General features: G+C 39.7%; 1 protein-coding gene across 1 annotated transcript in view; it reads right to left on the bottom strand.

Annotated features, from left to right (window-relative positions):
- FAF1 (Fas associated factor 1) overlaps positions 1-17,593 on the bottom strand; it is a 169,589-nt gene that overhangs the window by 87,947 nt on the left and 64,049 nt on the right. The window contains exon 8 of the mRNA XM_082226741.1: positions 3,556-3,642. Coding sequence (XP_082082867.1) covers positions 3,556-3,642 — 87 coding nt within the window. The remainder of the gene's footprint in view (positions 1-3,555; positions 3,643-17,593) is intronic.

Genomic DNA, 17,593 nt, shown 5'->3' with positions numbered 1-17,593 from the left:
AATTGGAGAAGCAGAATTCTTGCAGTTCCACCCATGGGTACAGAAGTCCTAGCACATGATGAAAATATCATATGCATGATGGCACTGCTGAACAGCCCCGAATAAGCCTCTTTGGCTGAGTGAACTGTCCTAGCCTACACCTTCTGCAGTGAACTAGAAGCTTCTGTACACAGAGGCAGGTCCACACCCTCCTGTGTGACCCTGATTTATTGAAATGGAATGGAACTTGCCTGTTAAAATAGATCACTTTCTAATCATGTATGGAATCTCCACAAATAGAAAAAAAAAATCCCACAGGGGAAAAATACAGCTGGACACAGGAAAGTCAGAAGGAGATGCATGACGACAAGGCTCAGGCCAATAGTCCTTTTAGTCACATTGCCCTTTCAGGGCTGTAACAACTAGGAGGGCTATAGAAGCAAAGGGCTCCAGTAATTTTAAGGTAGTGTAAGCAATGTAGAATGGCATGTAGGAAAGTCACCCACATTTCTCACTGACCATGCAGGCTGGTGAAAGCTTTCTTGGTCTGGATATGGCCCACAAGTCCCACATCAGCCTTCCCCAACCCAGCACCCTCCGGATGTCCTGGGCTACAACTCCTATCATCCCTGGCCATTGGCCATGCCCGCTAAGACTAATGGGGCTTGTAATCCAAAGCATCTGGAAGGTACCACACTGGGGAAGGTAGACCTACATTGTCCACCCTGGGTCTTAAAGTGGCCACAAGTGTTTGAGGAGACTACAGGAAGTAAAGTGGCTCTTGTTGCCATTTTAAGTCAATTATGTTCACTACAATAATAGTTTCTATTAAAAACCCAAACTGCTAATGGAACGCATTCACAAACCGTATACAACTGATTTCCTGCCCCTATAGTTTTACCCCCAATAGCTTTACAACATCTTGGAGACAGTTGGGAGGTCACTACCCTAATTGCACCAGACATTATTAAGCTGACATATTGACTGACAGTGGCAAACAACAAAAAGAAATATCATGGCAAGCGAAATATTTTTAGCTCCAATCAGAGAGATCCCTACCCCCCAAAAGTAGATCATCTGAAAATTGGAGAAATGAAAATCATATACTGTGTTTTAATTAGAGCAAGCAATTACAAATTCCCAGTGCTAACATTATTCCTACTCTGTGGATGCTGGGGAGAAATATCATTCTCATAAGGTAAAACAACATCTTAGCTATCTTTCAACATCCTTGTTTCTCAGTTAAATTGATACAGCATGAAAACATTCCCTTACCAGTAGACTTTTAGATACTGATTTAAGAAAAAAATTGAAAGAGTTATTGGCATCTCTTACAGTTTCCCGTATGTCATTAGCTTAAAACGACAAATGAAGAACATGCCATTGCTCTAAAGGGAAGTGCAGTAACATTGCTTTTAAAAAAGCTCTTGACTTTGATGCATTTCTGGTAATGCAGAAGATTGAAGCTTATGAGGTTCATAGGAGACTCGATTACACAGGAATCTAATTATTGGAAGTCTATTTAGTTGTCCTGTTTGCTAAGGCAAAGGTTAACGAGAACTGCACTGAAAAAACCTCCTGTGGTATTACAAAGTATTTCTTATGGTGCATAAAATGTAAATGAAAAGTATTCTAATCAAGTCCTTTAACTCTTTGTTAAAAGTTAGATCTCTGCTCTTGGGTAGTACCATTGAGACATCTTTCTGTCAAAAATTAAGTTATTACCAAAAGAAGGGGAATGAAAAAAGAAAGGGGGGGAATCTGACACAGGGGACTATTAGGCGATAAACTTTCTGAGTGAATTGTCTATAAATGACAAAAGAGAGAGAAGTGTTCTAACTGTTATTGCTAATGTTAAATCTTCATAAATATTAAGTTGGTGGCTTTAATTTCGGATAGAAATTAATTATATTTTTGGGAGTAACACGTTCAGAACTGTTTACACAGCTGACAGGCCTCAGCTGCAGTAGTTTCAAGCTGGGAGCTTTCTGGACTCGTCTGCCTGAAAAGCAGATGACTTAACAATCACCAGTTTCATTAAACTTGAAAAGAAAGAAAAAATATCACCTGCAACATTGTCACTTGTTAAAACAGAGTTTAAAAACAGATTTGTGCATTTTATACATGCTGGACATGCTATCCTACAAGGAGGTGTTATGTTTTTGTTGGCTGTTTTCCAAACAGCTGCTGGCATTTGGATTAGAAATCATGGGTTTTCAAATCCTTTCTGGCCTTAACTCAAATAGCAACAGATGACAACACACCAATATATTTCAGAGGTTGCAATTAACCTTGTCTATGTTTGTTTTTATCTAAAGCTTCAGTTCTACTTCCAACACAAGGACTAGCTACTTTCCCAGAAAATATCAGTGTGGCACTGTTCTGCCAAATGGGCAGCAATGTGCGGCCATTCTTTGAACTCAGGATGCAAAAACAATAAAAATTTAATTAAATAAATTAAATGCAGGGAGACAGCACATTTCCCAACAGGTTGCAAAAGAAATCACAGCCATTGCAGTAGTTATTGTAAGATTAAAACATGATTTATGGCCCTAATCCCAAAAGCCTTTTTAAAGTGGACCCTATGACTAGCACACATATAGTAAAACTTTTCCTTTTTTGATGAGCAAAGACAGGAGGTTCCTTCAGTCCTATTTCCTTCCTGCCACAGACTGCCACAGACCTTGGAAAATGGACTAGAGAAAAGTGTGCAGAGAACTGAAGCCTTAAACATTTCAAGTAGTACTTAAGCACGTGCTCAAATGTTGTTTGAATTTGGCTGTCCTTCCTGAATGGGGGTCACAGAACATCATATTTATGTGGTCCTACTATTCTTCACCTTTTTAAAAATTAAAAAGACTCCAAATTTTATTAAAACAATAGTTAACTTACAACATTAAGTGTATCTTACATCCACTAATAAGGCCCTTCCTATTTTACTAAAAAGGAAAGAGTAGCAAAAAGCATTCGTAGCTGTTACAGATTTGATTCTTTGTAGCTCAAACGCCCCCCATGTAATACGAACTAAGAGTATTTGTACCATGTTGTTGCAATAAACAAGCTACATTTTCAAGAGGTCTCCCATCTGTGCCTTCCTTCCCTTACTCTTATTCTATTGGTTATTTTAGCCATATAAGCCATATCCCATATCTGAGTCAGACATCTTCTGCTGGCCAGGTCTCTATGAAGGCCCCTCCGTAAAGGAGGCTTGTTCTCTTTCTCTCTCACTTGGCACACTTGAAACTCCCAAGCCACACAATGTAGGCGCAGAGCCTGTTCTGGCCCCTTCCAAACCAGGCAGTAGAAATCCTGGACTGTGCTCTGACTGTGCTCTGGTCATTTCAATTGACCTATTCAGAGCAGCTTATGAAATAAATGTTTCAGTGCTTTACTGGATCAGTCAAACAGTTAAGCACCAAATATTGAATTACTAATATAACTTCAGGAGCTTGGACCAACTCCACAATTACATAATACACACAGGAGTATAGTAAAAATGAAATGTTTTCCATAGAGTCTGAAAACAAAACCATCATATGTACTAAAAAAATGAAGTACCGGTAAATTGTGACTTACTGAATCATCTGTAGCAGAAGCAGGCCAGCCTTCCCACAACTGATGACGAACAGGGATACTAGTCAGGTCATACACGTTTCGTTTAACCTACAGAAACAACACAAAATTGTTTAGGCGAACTGATGTTGTCAAAACTATTCATCCTTTGCAGGGTCATTTAAAATGTGCAAACAATTTCACTCAGCCTCAAAACAATCCTGTTCAGCGATTCAGATATTGCTGTGGAACTCAAGCTGAGAAACGACACTTTGCTCAAGGCAACCACAGAGACCTCAATGGGAACTGGGACCCAAATTCAAGACACCTACAATCCAAGCCAAAGGCTACATCCACTGGACCACCACCTTCTAAACAGAGTTATTTGAAAGATATTCCCATGGATTTAAAATGCCAAGCGTAAGCAGAAAGGGCACTGTGTATTTAGTAAACCATAACCGACTGACATGCATAAGATTTTTTTCACCCCATGTAAATACAGTCCAGGGTCCTAGTATCTGTTGCTGTGATGTACCAAAATTAAGGGAAAGTGAATGCACTGAAGTTGTTCAGTATTCAGTTATTTATTTTAAATATCTCTCACCTACTCTTCATTGCCAAGGCAATTCCAGAACAGGTTATGTCAAGAGTATGTTACATTGAAATCAAAACAAAATGCATATTAAAATAAAGCAACAGAACAGGACCCTAAAATCAACAGGATGGCCTGCAATTCAGCAAATTTCTCCAAAGGTCTGAGCAAATCAGCAAGTTTTCAGCTAGTGCTGGAAACTCAACAGAGTTGGTGCCAGCCATAGGGGGGCAGAAGAGAAATCCACATTCTGCACGCCTATACAAAGAAGGCCCTCTCTCATGTTACTGATGTATGTACACAATGCTGGACTATCCACATGGCAGGCAATCACTAGTTGTACACAAACAGTTCAGGACCACTGATATCTTGCAACACCTACTTGTTGCAGCACCTACGTCTGCCTGCTACTGTTCTCTGTAGCTCTAGGTGCATGTTTATTTTTTTCTAACCCATTATATGAGAAGCGCCCCTGTGGAACTTCCATCAGATCCCGTTCAAAGGATGATTTGAAGATTATGAAAATGTATCATGCAATTACGAGGATTGAGGCTGAGGCTGACTTTCCACTTCTTCAACTGGAATGGTCTCAAGTATGGTCTTAAAGATCTCTCAAATATATGTTTTTAACAAATATTGCTTCTCTTCAGTATTTTAATACATAATGTTAAGTAACTACTTGGAAATTCTGCAACTGCAGAAACCTGTGTAATTATTGAAATAAAATGCACCTATTTGAAGAAAATTCAGTATTAGGTTTTAATATTAAGAATACTAGATCACTAGGAACAATTTAGAAAACAGAAATTAACATTATGGAAAATACCACCAGAACCTCAACAACTTTCACCCCACCATCAGCCTGAGTCTAGACCAAACCACAGAGCAGTTTAATTTTCTGGATAGTATTGTGCAACACAATGGACATAAAGCACCATCTTTTATTGGAAGCCTACTGACAGCTACATACACACCCATGCAGTATGTGGGGGGGGGCAGCCAGTACATTTTCCCCAAGCCTTGGAGGGCTAAGCTGGTGGGGGTCCCTGCCAGGGGCCTGCCAAACGTACGCTGTTATGCCAAGAACACCCTGTGCCTCCCAGCCAACCGGGGACTTAATAGGCAAAACGACCATGTATACACTGCAAGGCTTCCATAGTAAAACTTGGACCTGGAACAGATGGTGGCGGTGTCGCAGTGGTGTATCTCATGGACTGCGAGTCTATCTACCATATTTTTCCATGTATGAGACATCCCCATGTATAAGATAAGCCCTATTTTTTGAACCCAAAATTAAGGAAATGAAACCCTAAAACAGAAGTGCAAATCTGGATAATGGGTGGTGGCAAGTTGTTGATATTTTGGGGGGCGATCACCGTCAAAGTTTCCAGCATGAGGTGCATGCAGTTCACCGTGTTGCAGAAGCAAAGGCAGCAACTGGGGCAGTACACGCTCCCCCTCGGTGGCAGCTGCTTCTGTGGGGAAGCAGGCTCCCAAGCAGGATGCCAAGGAAGAGCCGGGGGAAGGCAGTGGCCGCTCTATGTCAGGCCATGCCATCGAGCAAACTGAGCTGAGGAAGGTGGTGACCGGGCTGGGGGCAGGGTGGGAGTTTGAGAGGGGAAGAGGGGGGAAAGGAAAGAAGGGCAAGGAGAGGTAGCTGAGGAAGCTCAATGTACAAGATGACCCCCCCAATTCTTTACTAATGTTTTTTAGCAAAAAAACTCATCTTATACACGTAAAAATATGGTATATCTATATCATTTATATCTATATATAGATATACACGCACAGAAGTCAATGGAGCCCACTTTCTCTGGTGACAGTGGCAGATCTACCCATCAGCTATGAGTAAATTTGTTATTTTATTTATAATATGCACATCCCACCTCAGCTGGCAACTAATACAAATTGGTTTCCAAAATATAATAATCTTATGCTGTGTTTTCTAAAATATCTGTTAGTTTTGGCAAGTCTAGAAATAATGCATAAAGCGCAAAATAATATTTTCTATCACAGCAACAAACATGATACATTTCATTTCAATAATTATGAATATTTCATCAGTCTCAAAAACTAAGATTTTTGTTGACTAACATTAAATACTAAAGCAGCCACATAAGCTGAATGAAGCAAAAGTTTTCTTTCCAAAAAGCCTGTGAAGTAAAAATAACTAAAATCTGGAGTTGGATTCCTTACATTCCTTTCTAATTCCAAAGTACAACACCACAGTATTATGAAATAAACAGTATTCTCCTTTTTCCATTCACTCATCTGTAACTGCACTGATTTCAATAACATTCCTTTGCTATTCTAAGCCTGAAAGGCATGCTCTGGTTATAGTGTTATGTTGGTATAAAGCACAATGCCAGACTGATGTGCTGAACAAAAGTGATCAAAGTTCGAGTAACGTTAGCCAACGCACAAGTATTCTGCTTCATTATTCAACCAGAATGACATCTGTTGAGCAACTCGTTGCAGAATACACTAGTTGTTAGAGTCCAGCCTCAGCTGGGAGGTACCATGTAAAATGTATTAGGGTTATGTTTGATTAAACAAACTGCTGAGGCTATATTCACAAATGGGTTCTGAAAAGATGCCAAAGTCAGTCTCCCTCTCTAACCACAGTATGTTAAAAAAAAAAAAGTCTGCTTTCCCAGTGATGCAACAATGGTGTAATTGTTTAAAAATCTGTCTCTAAACAGATTTTAAAATTTATTTATATAATATGAAAATATACATTCTGTACTGGGGATATTTTTACATAGAATAGATTGAATGACCATATGTATCTATGCAGCTCTCAAACATGGAGGCAGGGAGAGACTTTACTTGGGCTTGGTGGTCTGAATGGAGGGTGGTGAGGATGGGCAAGCTTAATAATGGGGTAAAACTGTAGATCGGGATGGGGAATCCACAGTCCTTCTGATATTCTTGTACTCTCATCAGCTTCAGCTAACATGGCCAATGGTCAAGGGTGATAAGAACTGTAGTTAAGCAATATATTGAAGGCCACAGGTTCCCCAACATAGATTATGCTTGAAGGAGTTTGTGAAAACCTATTGCCTGTTTCTATATGTGGTATCAAGATATTGTAAAATCTTGAGAGATTTTCTGGAGCCAATCAGAAGCAGTGTTAGAGCAGTAGAAGACTGAGTGAGAAAGCTTGTGCCAACAACTATAGGACTTGTAATGTAAGAGGACAGATACCATGGCTTAACATGAACAAACACAATTTCAGCAGGAACTATAAAGAACTCTGGGCCTAGAGAATACATGCCACATAGATCAGGGGTCTAGCTCACACAATGTTAAGCCAAACTTAGCACAAACAAACAAATGTGCAAGTTCCTGGAGAGGAGATTGCAGCCACTTAGTTCAGCAGTAAAACTGGGGAAGAGCAAGGTTTGGCTTTGTGTTGTGTTGAACAAACCTAGGTTCATGGCTAAGCCCTTTCAGAAAACCACAAGCTGTAAAACACAAGGAACCCAATGGTTACAGCTTGTGGTTTGTATGGAGAAAGCTAAACCACAAGCCCGTGTTCTGACAACTTACCAAGCCAAACCGTGGCTAAGCTCAGCAGCAAAAAAAGAAAAAAAAAAGAAAGGAGCAAAGCATCTAAGAGTTTGGCTTAGTGTTACGTGTGAACCAGGCCACAGATATATGTTGAATGCTCTCTCAAATTTAGCCAGAGAAGCCAATAGGGTGTGACAGTCATCTAGCAGAAGGAGAGAGAGAGAGAGAGACAGAGAGAGAAGAGAGAGAGAGAGAGAGAGAGAGAGAGAGAGAGAGAGAGAGAGAGAGAGAGAGACGTACCCTAAGAATCAGAGACAGCAAGCCCATAGGATACACAGACCCCAGAACATAAAATAAAAAAATAGTTCTATCTACTCTCCAATGTACACAGATAATCACTAGATTCCACAAACAGGAAACAGTGCGTAAAGGGAATTATTTCTGTTCATAAAATGAAAGTTAAGATCCAAGTCATTATGCTTTGGTGGTACTGCTACAGTTGGACTTCAGAAAGAGTGTTCAAGAAGATTGCATTTGAATATTTTTCATCCCTTACATGATTTTCACCATCTAAAACAATGAAATGAATGAAAGAATAATTTGCTCCAGAAATGAAAGTAGAGGGTGTAAACTTTATCTGGATGGAACACTAGTGCATTCTAGACACATGCTTCTCCAAACACACACACACACACACACACACAGAGAGAGAGAGAGAGAGAGAGAGAGAGAAATGAGGCATCAGCCAGGGGTGGCCAACTCTCAAGACACTGCGATCTACTTTTAGAATTAAAAACTGGCAGTGATCTACCTCCATTTTTGAGCTTTTTTGGGGAGTTCAGCTCAAACTTGTTGAGCTTTTTTTTAGGGGGGAGAAAGACCCCGCTTTTGGGGGGTTACAAAAAAAGCTTTTTTGGGGGGAAGTTCCGTTTTTTTTGGGGGGGGGTTAAAGGCAAGACACAAACAGGTAAAGTCACTCACAAAAAGATCGCTATGGATCAGCACAGAGAAAGCTTCCAGAGATCATTCAACAATGGATGGCAGGGTGAAGGGGCGTGGCAGGAGTCAGAAATTGACCACGATTTACCAAAACCTCATGGGGATCTACCAGTAAATCGCGACTGACCTGTTGGACATCCCTGAGTTAGAGCATAGGTAGTAATCACAGTGCCCTCCAGATTTTGCTGGACTACAACTCCCATCTGCCCTATGCACCAGAGTCTAACGTGATAAAATAAAGCATTTTTACCCAGAAAGGTGATGACATAGCAACTGGAGAAAGGGACTACAATTTTATTAGTCCCTTTTCAATGTTAGCAATGGGGTCATTGCTAACATTCTGAATTTGGGAATTTCAAGGGGAGTTAGAATTGACCACAACAGCATTTTGGTATGCATATTTGGAGCAGAACTTATATTTTCAAGAAGTAATGCCATATTTGGGGTATCTATACTCTATCTAGCCTCTTATTTTAAAACAATTCAATATTAAATTATACTCTCCAACACCTTGAAATTGAAAATTCAAACCTTCAATGGTCCTAATTTTATTTATTCAATATTCATTTCCTCTTAATACTGATTTTTTCCCACAAAAACTTCCTAGCACAAGAAACTAGTAAGTTGCTCTGAAAATGGCGTTCTGCAGTACTTTATTTTGGGAAATAGAATAAAAAATATCAAGTCTAAATGGCTCTCTGATAAACACTGTGGAAAACTTCAAAAAAATGCCAAATGAATAAATCTTCTAGTAATAATAATAATTGTAATAATAATGCCAAATACCTGTTTCTTAGGCTAGAAGATGATATTGAATCAAGAAATCCAATATCATCTCCTATCATGTAAGCCAATTAAGAACAAGAGCAAACTAATACCTGAGCAGCTTTATCAGTTTTGTACATACGGCATTATTTTACTATCATCAATGGAACAACACGGTTTGCACTGTGACGTATACCGGGATGTCTCTGTCTTTCAAATATCACATGTCCTGCCCCCAACAGACTTGTTGTTTAAGGGCACCTGCAGCAGCATTGGAAAACAAACAGATCAATACAACAGACAAATGGAGTGATGAGGGGTCATTGACGCGGGATTGTATTACAGAACAGGTGGGTTCCAAGGATTCTTTCTGAGATAGAGACAGAGTAAGAAAGAGAGAAAGCCTAAGATTGTGTGCATGTGTTAATGCCACTTTACTCTGGTTTGTGAAGATACTGTCTAAGGCTGAAACTGAAAACTCATTTGCAAAGACGTATATATCACTGAACACACTGAGTAAACATGATTAGGGTTACACTTGTAAAAGGTAAAGGACAGTGCTGAAAAACAACAAGGGTATTTTCCTGTGAAATCCTTACTTGTTAGATCAGAACTAAGTCCCATTAAGTTCAATGTGATTCTCATGGAAGTGTGCATAGGATTGCAGCGTGCAAGACAAACAAAAGACCAAAAATTATTGCAAGACATTTTTTTTCTTCAGCTTTTCCACATCAAGGACCCACTTCAGCCCCATATGCACTATGGTACTCAACTCTGACATTTTTTCTCAGTTCTGATTTTTTTAAAGAAAATATAATAATTTTGGACTTCTCTATATTTTTCTCTCTCTTCCTCACTCCACCTCCCTTTAACTATATCTATATATCTATTGATATAGATATAGATATAGATATAGATATAGATGATATAGATATAGATACATATATATATATATATATTCATTGATTACTAGCCCCACTTTAACTTTCTCCTTTTCTTGCTCTGTCCCCCTCTCTTTCTCCAAACCCTTTCCCTCTCATTAGAAAATCCTAATGATTCCTAACATGGAATTTGCCTCTCTTTTTCTACAGCTGCCACAAACTAGGCTGGTATCTTTATCGAATTTTCTGCCACAACTCAAAGATCTCATTCCTGGTCAGTCTCCATCAGATCATACGTTATTAGCATACATGTGAAGTTAGGGTGAATAGGATCTCCCCTATTTTGTTCTCACTCTTTTTAATTACAAACCAGCAGGAGACAGAGGTCTGGATCTGGAGGAAATCATTCCCAAGCTGCTGTTTGCCCTGCAGGGGAATTCACACAGTACCATACACAACATCTCTTGCCCCACCTTTAGTTTGGCCCTCATTCATTCCAAAGAATATTTTCTTGGCTACAATTTCATCCAGCCTTCAGTAGCTTTCTGGTGCCAATCCCTGATATCTCAAAGGGAGCAATAGGAGAAAGCCCTCGAAGTCAAATAAAAATTGAGAAAATCTTCTTGATCCACTGAGAGGCACAAAAATAGAAAGACAGCTTTCTTAAAAACAACCAACTTTCTTGATCCTTTTGAGGTTCTTTGCTCGTGACCTCACTATTTCTTTTAAATTTTCTTTTTATTAAATATTTTCTTGGTTTAGAAAAGTACATGCCTTCTCTCTTTTTTCAGGTAGTACTGTCTCTCTTACAAATTCGTTACATTTGTTGTGAGATATTATTGTTGAGTACAATATTAAGTTTGGGGCAGAAGGGGATGGGGAGAGGAGTGCAGTGTACGTGTGGGGTTTTGTGCTAGCGTCAAGTGGGTGGGTTCTCTTTCTATTCGTTTATTACATGGTAGTGAGAGGTATTGGAGGACAGAGTGTAGTTGGTTGTCTGTGGTTGGCTGCAGTGGGGTTTGTTTGCATTGTGACGGGGGGGGGGATTGTTGGGTCAGGTAAGCCAGATTGATTCGTATGGTGTTGGTGGATTCTTGTTGTTGTCTTGCTGGGCTGTGTATGTGATAAAGGGGAGCCATACTAAGGTGAAGGCATCCTCTTCCATTTGTCCTTGTGTCAGTTTCAGTTTATTGGTTAGCTTTTCTAGTAGGGCCATTTCCCATACAATTTGATGCCAGTGGTCCATGTTTACTCCTGACAAGTCTCTCCAGGGTCTGGCTATGAGGCTTCTGGCTGCTGAGAGTAGGTGGGTTATAAGCTCTGTATAATGTGAGTGGTCATTATGATCTTGGAAGATGATGGCCTCACTACTTCTAAGAAACAAAAGAAGTATGAGAATATATCAGAGTAAGAATAAATCGGTATATCAGGCAATACCTATTACATGCCCAGCAGCCATGCCTTGATATCCATCAACCTAATATAAATGGTATTTCAGTATGCAATAAAAATGTTGTCACAGCCCAAAGGCTCAGTGTGAGTTTCCAGCATTCCTTAGTACAGTGGATCATATCTGCTGATTGTACTTACAGCAGAACAGAAGAGGAGTCCTTATACTAGACCGCATACCATTTTCCACAGTAGCCAAATGGAGAGCATCAGCACCTGATACACTGTGGCAAGGGGTTCCATATTCCCTTTCCAAAGCTTATATAAAAGGGAGAAAATGCTCACTATGTTCCAAATTCACAATCCTCTCAAATCCTCTCCATGTTCTTAGGTGAAAGGCCAAGCATTTCATTAGTAGCAAGAGATGCTAGGAGTTACCAATACATACAAGTGACAAACTCCCGAAAGAAGATAAGCTGAATGCTTAACAGATAAAGAAATCACAGAATGCTGTCTATAATGCTGTTCTCAAATCTTGTTGAGTTACCACAATAACTCAGCAGGTGCAACAGAAGGTTTTGCTAGAGCTAAAATGAGAACAAACTACACAATTCTTAATGTTGACAATGAATGAACATGTTTGGAGACACTTAGCTGTTTATCATGTGTTTGGAAGGGCCAGATACTTTGGCACATATGGTGACATTTTCCAGCTTGACAAAGTATGGGCCAGCAGTTTGGCGTAAGCCTGCAGTGTGTGTTCCTTTGTCTATGGGCATTCAAATTGTGTTTATTGGCTGCAATACTGGTAACATAAGAGTTGTTGGATAATCTGAATCCCTGGAGCTAGAAAGTTTATTTATAAATATATATATATATGAAATGTTTAAAACACCATAAGATAACCCCCTGCAACAGGCATTAAAGCTTTTCTGTAAAACCTGGACAAAAATACTGTAGTGATATTGCATTGATTGCAGCAATGGTATAGCGCTGCAGCATCTAAATTGCTATGAATAGTTTAAACTATCATCTCATTGATTTTACATTATAAAATGAGGTCTCACACTTTATAGATAAAAACTGAAATGCTGACAAACAGAGCACATCTTAAGTAATCCTGCCTTGCAATACCTCAGTTCTCAAACAGCTCCGTTTTCAAATGTTTCAGCTTCCGAACGCCAAATGCTATGGTTTTCAAATGTTTTTCAGAATCTGGACATCCGATGTGGCTTCCACTGGGTGCAAGAAGCTCTTGCAACCAATCATAAGCCGTACCTCGGCCGTTGAACATTTCGGAAGTCGAACAATTTTCAAGAACGGATTATGCTTGACAAACAAGGTTTGAATGTATAGTTTTACTTTCCGTGTACTTGTGATGCAGGTCAACATGGCATGTTTCCAGTCACCATGCAAGAGAAGTGACCCAGGAATTATAATTAGAGGTTGTCACACAGTTTAAAAGAGCCTTGGAACAAGAGATCTGGTAAATGAGTGACTGAAGAGCCAACCAAACCCAATTCCAGCAAACAATTTTAGTGGAATCAGGCTGGTCTAAGATTTTTTGCTGCATCTCTACACTCTAACTTGGGGCTTAATAGAGCTGAGTAGTACAGTATGTCCATTCCACATTGCATGATAAGGAACTGACTGTAACACTCTGTGTTTGTTTTTTAATTTAAAAAAGGGTGAAAACAAACAAATTTAAGTTTGATTCAGTAACTTAACTACCACACAAGTGGGTAACAATATGCTGAATAAAAATTTATATCCAGATTCCCTGACACCATCACTAACATACATGAGGATCCCCAGTTCACTGGTATAAACATACAGTGAAGAAGTGGATAATTCCATCATTTTGCCATTCCTTTAACCACCTGATTGCAGATACAACATACAAAGATCAGCTATGAACCAAATTGAAAAAGGCTTGACTGACTGTTTTGAGGAATGGGAGACACCTGAAATGCTAGGGGGTACTTTCATTCTAACAAGAAGTTAGATAACCTTTGTGCATCTCTTCCAAAAATGTAGACAGTATCTCTCTGTCTGACTGTCCTTGAATTATAATCTTTTTAGGCCTCAGATTAAACCAGGAGAAATACTTATCTCTGCTTCCCACAGCAGCAATGCGGGAAGCAGCATGGGGAACAGGTGAACACCCCACCCTGATTCTTTCCCTGATTCTTTCAACCTCGGACATCGTAAGTTGAACAGATCAGAAAGGGAAGCTGGTTCAAAGAGCAGTTCTGCGAGGAAGAAGCAGTTTCTATCAAATGGAAACCACATCTCCTTCTTTCAGATCAACAGGTGGATGGTTGGAAGCACACCTTTTTCCAGCAAAGGAATTGGGAACCCACTTAAAGCTCCCATTTGCTCCTCTGAAGCCCTGCCCTCCCTTATCTGCCCCACACCTGACATCATGTAGGACCTCAAGTGTAGAATGGATCGGAGTAGCTCTCCTAAGATAGCCTGAGGACCAAAGGTTCCATCACCCCTTACTTATCCCAAGCTTTTCAAAGGTAGCTGAACCACTGTGGTGGAGTGGAACACTTAAGAGAAATTTTGAGCCTCATAGCAGAAAACACTAAGGGGATCTCAAGTAAGATCAAGTATGTGAGGTTAGGGGAAAAATGACCTTGAGAGATTATTTGACTGAGCAGTTTAATTTGTGTCTGGAATAAGCCAAGATAATAATGAAGCAGAGAATGCCAAAACAAGCCATTCCAAGCAGAGGTTTATTCTCATTCTCTAGAAAAATCTCAAATGAACATTCACAGATGTTCAATAGTTCAAGTGTTCAGAGATTTCCCCATCAAATTTTAGGTTCTGTCTTTAATACAGTATGATAATTTAATAGTAATATTAAATTAGTAGGTTCATAAATAGCATCTAAAAGTACGGGGGAGGCTGTGCACAATTGTTTCTGAGTGGCCATTCCCATCACCCTCTCACACTCTTACATGCCCACGCAAGCTATTAATATGTGATAAACCATAAACAAACGCACTGCTCATACAAACACCATTGACATGTACTACATGTACATAGACTCGTTGCTAGCCAATATTTCAATAATGCTGCCTTTTCCCTTCTAATTTTCAGTCTACTTTTGTCAGATCCTTAACTTCCACAAGATAGCTGGAATTTAGCGCAACTGTAACCAAGGTTATAAAAATAAACTTAAACGACAAGGTCTATTGTTTTCAGAGCTATAACTATCTATTATTATCTGTAAGAGTAAAGCGTTTAACTCCACCACACATTCTCATACAGATTACACCTAATTATAAATATACTTCATAATGAACATTAAAGTCTGTGGTATTAAGTATTCTTACGTTGTCCTATTAAGCGACTAACAAGCTGTCTTACTATATTCATAGAATGAATTCTTTTTTTAAAAAATTACTTCCATTTAAACTGTTCACTAACAAAGCTATTCCTTAGCTCATCCCTGCCATAACCTGCTCTATTCAGAAACATATGGGAAAAGACATTAAATAACCACTGCAAAGCATAGACTTCTAGTATTAGTGCTACACACTGCATACCCCTATTCATTATTCCACCTCCCCTATTTAATCTATCATTAAGATTCAGTGACCCTACACTAAATTTAAAGCAGATCCTTCCTTCCTCCCATGCCTAAATTCACATACTTTTCTAGTTGTAGATGCCCTCAAGTATTACCCACTCTACAGGGTTTCTCTAATCTCAGCTCTGAGCTATACAACCATGGAATTGCCGTTTTATATCTTTAACTATGAGGGCTTGCACTTAAAAAAACCAACACTGTGCTATTTCATTAGTAAAAAAAAACTTATTTAGTAAATTCCAACAGTGTAGGGTTTTTTTAAAAAAATAATAATAATCCCACAACATTTCATATTCTATAGTACCGCCAACATTATCTTTGTCAAACGCTTTGACAATACATCTCATGAATTGTTATTAGTTTTATCAACAGCAGTACATCCTAGCCAAAGCTTGCTCATCCCTATCCTATCAATCAACCCAGGCATCCATTTAATGAGAAAATAAATGTTGATTTTTTAAAGTACAAAGATGATTATTTAGGTTCAGCTTTGTGTTTTACAATTTAAAATAGCAAAAACATATGCGCCATGTGGCAGTGTCACAACGTGCTCTGCGAACCCCACAGGTTTGCTGACCAGCCTGGCAGAGCGAGCATAGATTTCTCTTGGATATGGTGGTATGTCTGGGATCTGAAAACTTGACAAGGCATTGGAGCTGAGCCTTCATCAGTTCTCCTGCACCACATGCCTGAACTGTTCCCAACACACCACCTTTTGGGCTGTTTTGGTCAAGAGGGCCACAGAGGTGGTAGTGGTGAAATCCAACATTGGCTCTCCCTCTCTGAGGCAAGAGATTTCTCTCCTACTAGAGATGTTAAGTCTGTAGCTTTAGCATGTTAAAACACACAAAGATTTGAATTAATCCAATTCTGCAAAGCCTTTGCTTTATAGCAAACCTGAGAAAGCCAAATAACTGAACACACAATTTCAGTTTTATGAAATGGAGGGATAGGTCAGTATTAAAGTTATCCAAGGAAAACAGCAGAGGGCTACTGAAGAGTTCACTTTTTCTATAGGGTTGGGATATTGGGGGGGGGCAATTATATAATATTTATAATATTTCCAGTCTGGAAAGATTAATTTGGCTTTGCTTTGGTTCTAGACCTTCCCAATGTTGAAATGCTTTTGTTCATGCTGCTCTATCAGTCTGGGATAAATGGAAATCTAAAGTAGCTCCATCTACTTTTCTATCTTTTTTAATGGGGTGTTAGGGGAGAGGTAGTACTTCTGGTACTACCTACCGTGCTCCTTCTGGGGTAGTTTGTCCGGCTTTGGTCCCCACCCTGCACTCAGCCCTTCCCTGTGGCTCCTAGCAGATGTCAGCATGCAACAGCAGCCAGATCAGGGTAGCCGATGGGTCTCAGCCCTTGGTGACTTAGGAACTTCGGCTGCATGTGAAAACAGGCTCCAGAGGATTGAATGGATGAGACTAATCATCGTTCCAACGGTCAATAAGGTGGTTTCTGCACGTGTTGTAGAGGGAAGTAAGGGGCAGATGGGGCTCATCAACCTGGCAAGGTAGCTCATGTAAGAGAAGGAAAACTCTGGTCCTAAATCTCTGCTGCAACGCTTGCACTGATGGAGCAATCTGCTTGCCACTGTCTCCCCTCTCCTTTCCCCACATGCTCTTCTGGGGTTTCCCCCCCATTGCCACCATGAGCCAATTTGGGGAGGACATGGGGGAGGAGATGGAGAAAGCCCTGTTGTGGTAGCTCAAGTCTTTGTTCAGGCTTCTGCTAATAGAACCTGTTAGTTGAATCTGGCCCCTCATGTCCAATGGAAACATACCCCCAGGTAAGTGTATAAAGGTTTGCTGGGGAAATGTGGGTATAAAAGAACCTGTTTTCCTCTCGGGCCTGTCTTGAGAATCAAAGTTTTTGGTCAACAGTTATACTATACACCTGCACTGTTACAGGTTACAGAATTTCACCTGATCCATTAATTAAAGTGTTTGACTATGTGGATGTTTTTCTTTGATTTGCTGTCCCAAATAGCTGCACAATGGAAATCAACAGGATTAACTTTCCATATGTGGCTGGTTTGTTCATATTTGGGATGCTATGATCATGGAGAAGATCGCTGCACACATTACTGACTCCACAGGCAGCCTTTTTTCTAAAGCATATATGGGATGTTGCTTCCCCTTGGTCTTCAGACAGGGCACTGGCAAACATACACACACACATCCCAAAAGAAAGAAAGAAAGAAAGAAAGAAAGAAAGAAAGAAAGAAAGAAAGAAAGAAAGAAAGGCAAAATATTTTTTCATTTAGTGTCTTTAAAATGTCTTTATCACCTTTTCCCCTATATGTATGGTTCCACT

Source organism: Podarcis vaucheri (genome assembly GCF_965113315.1).
Source record: "Podarcis vaucheri genome assembly, chromosome: 6".
NCBI classification, from domain to species: Eukaryota; Metazoa; Chordata; class Lepidosauria; order Squamata; family Lacertidae; genus Podarcis; species Podarcis vaucheri.
Note: the sequence above shows the minus strand (reverse complement) of the source record. Positions and strands in the feature narration are given on the sequence as shown.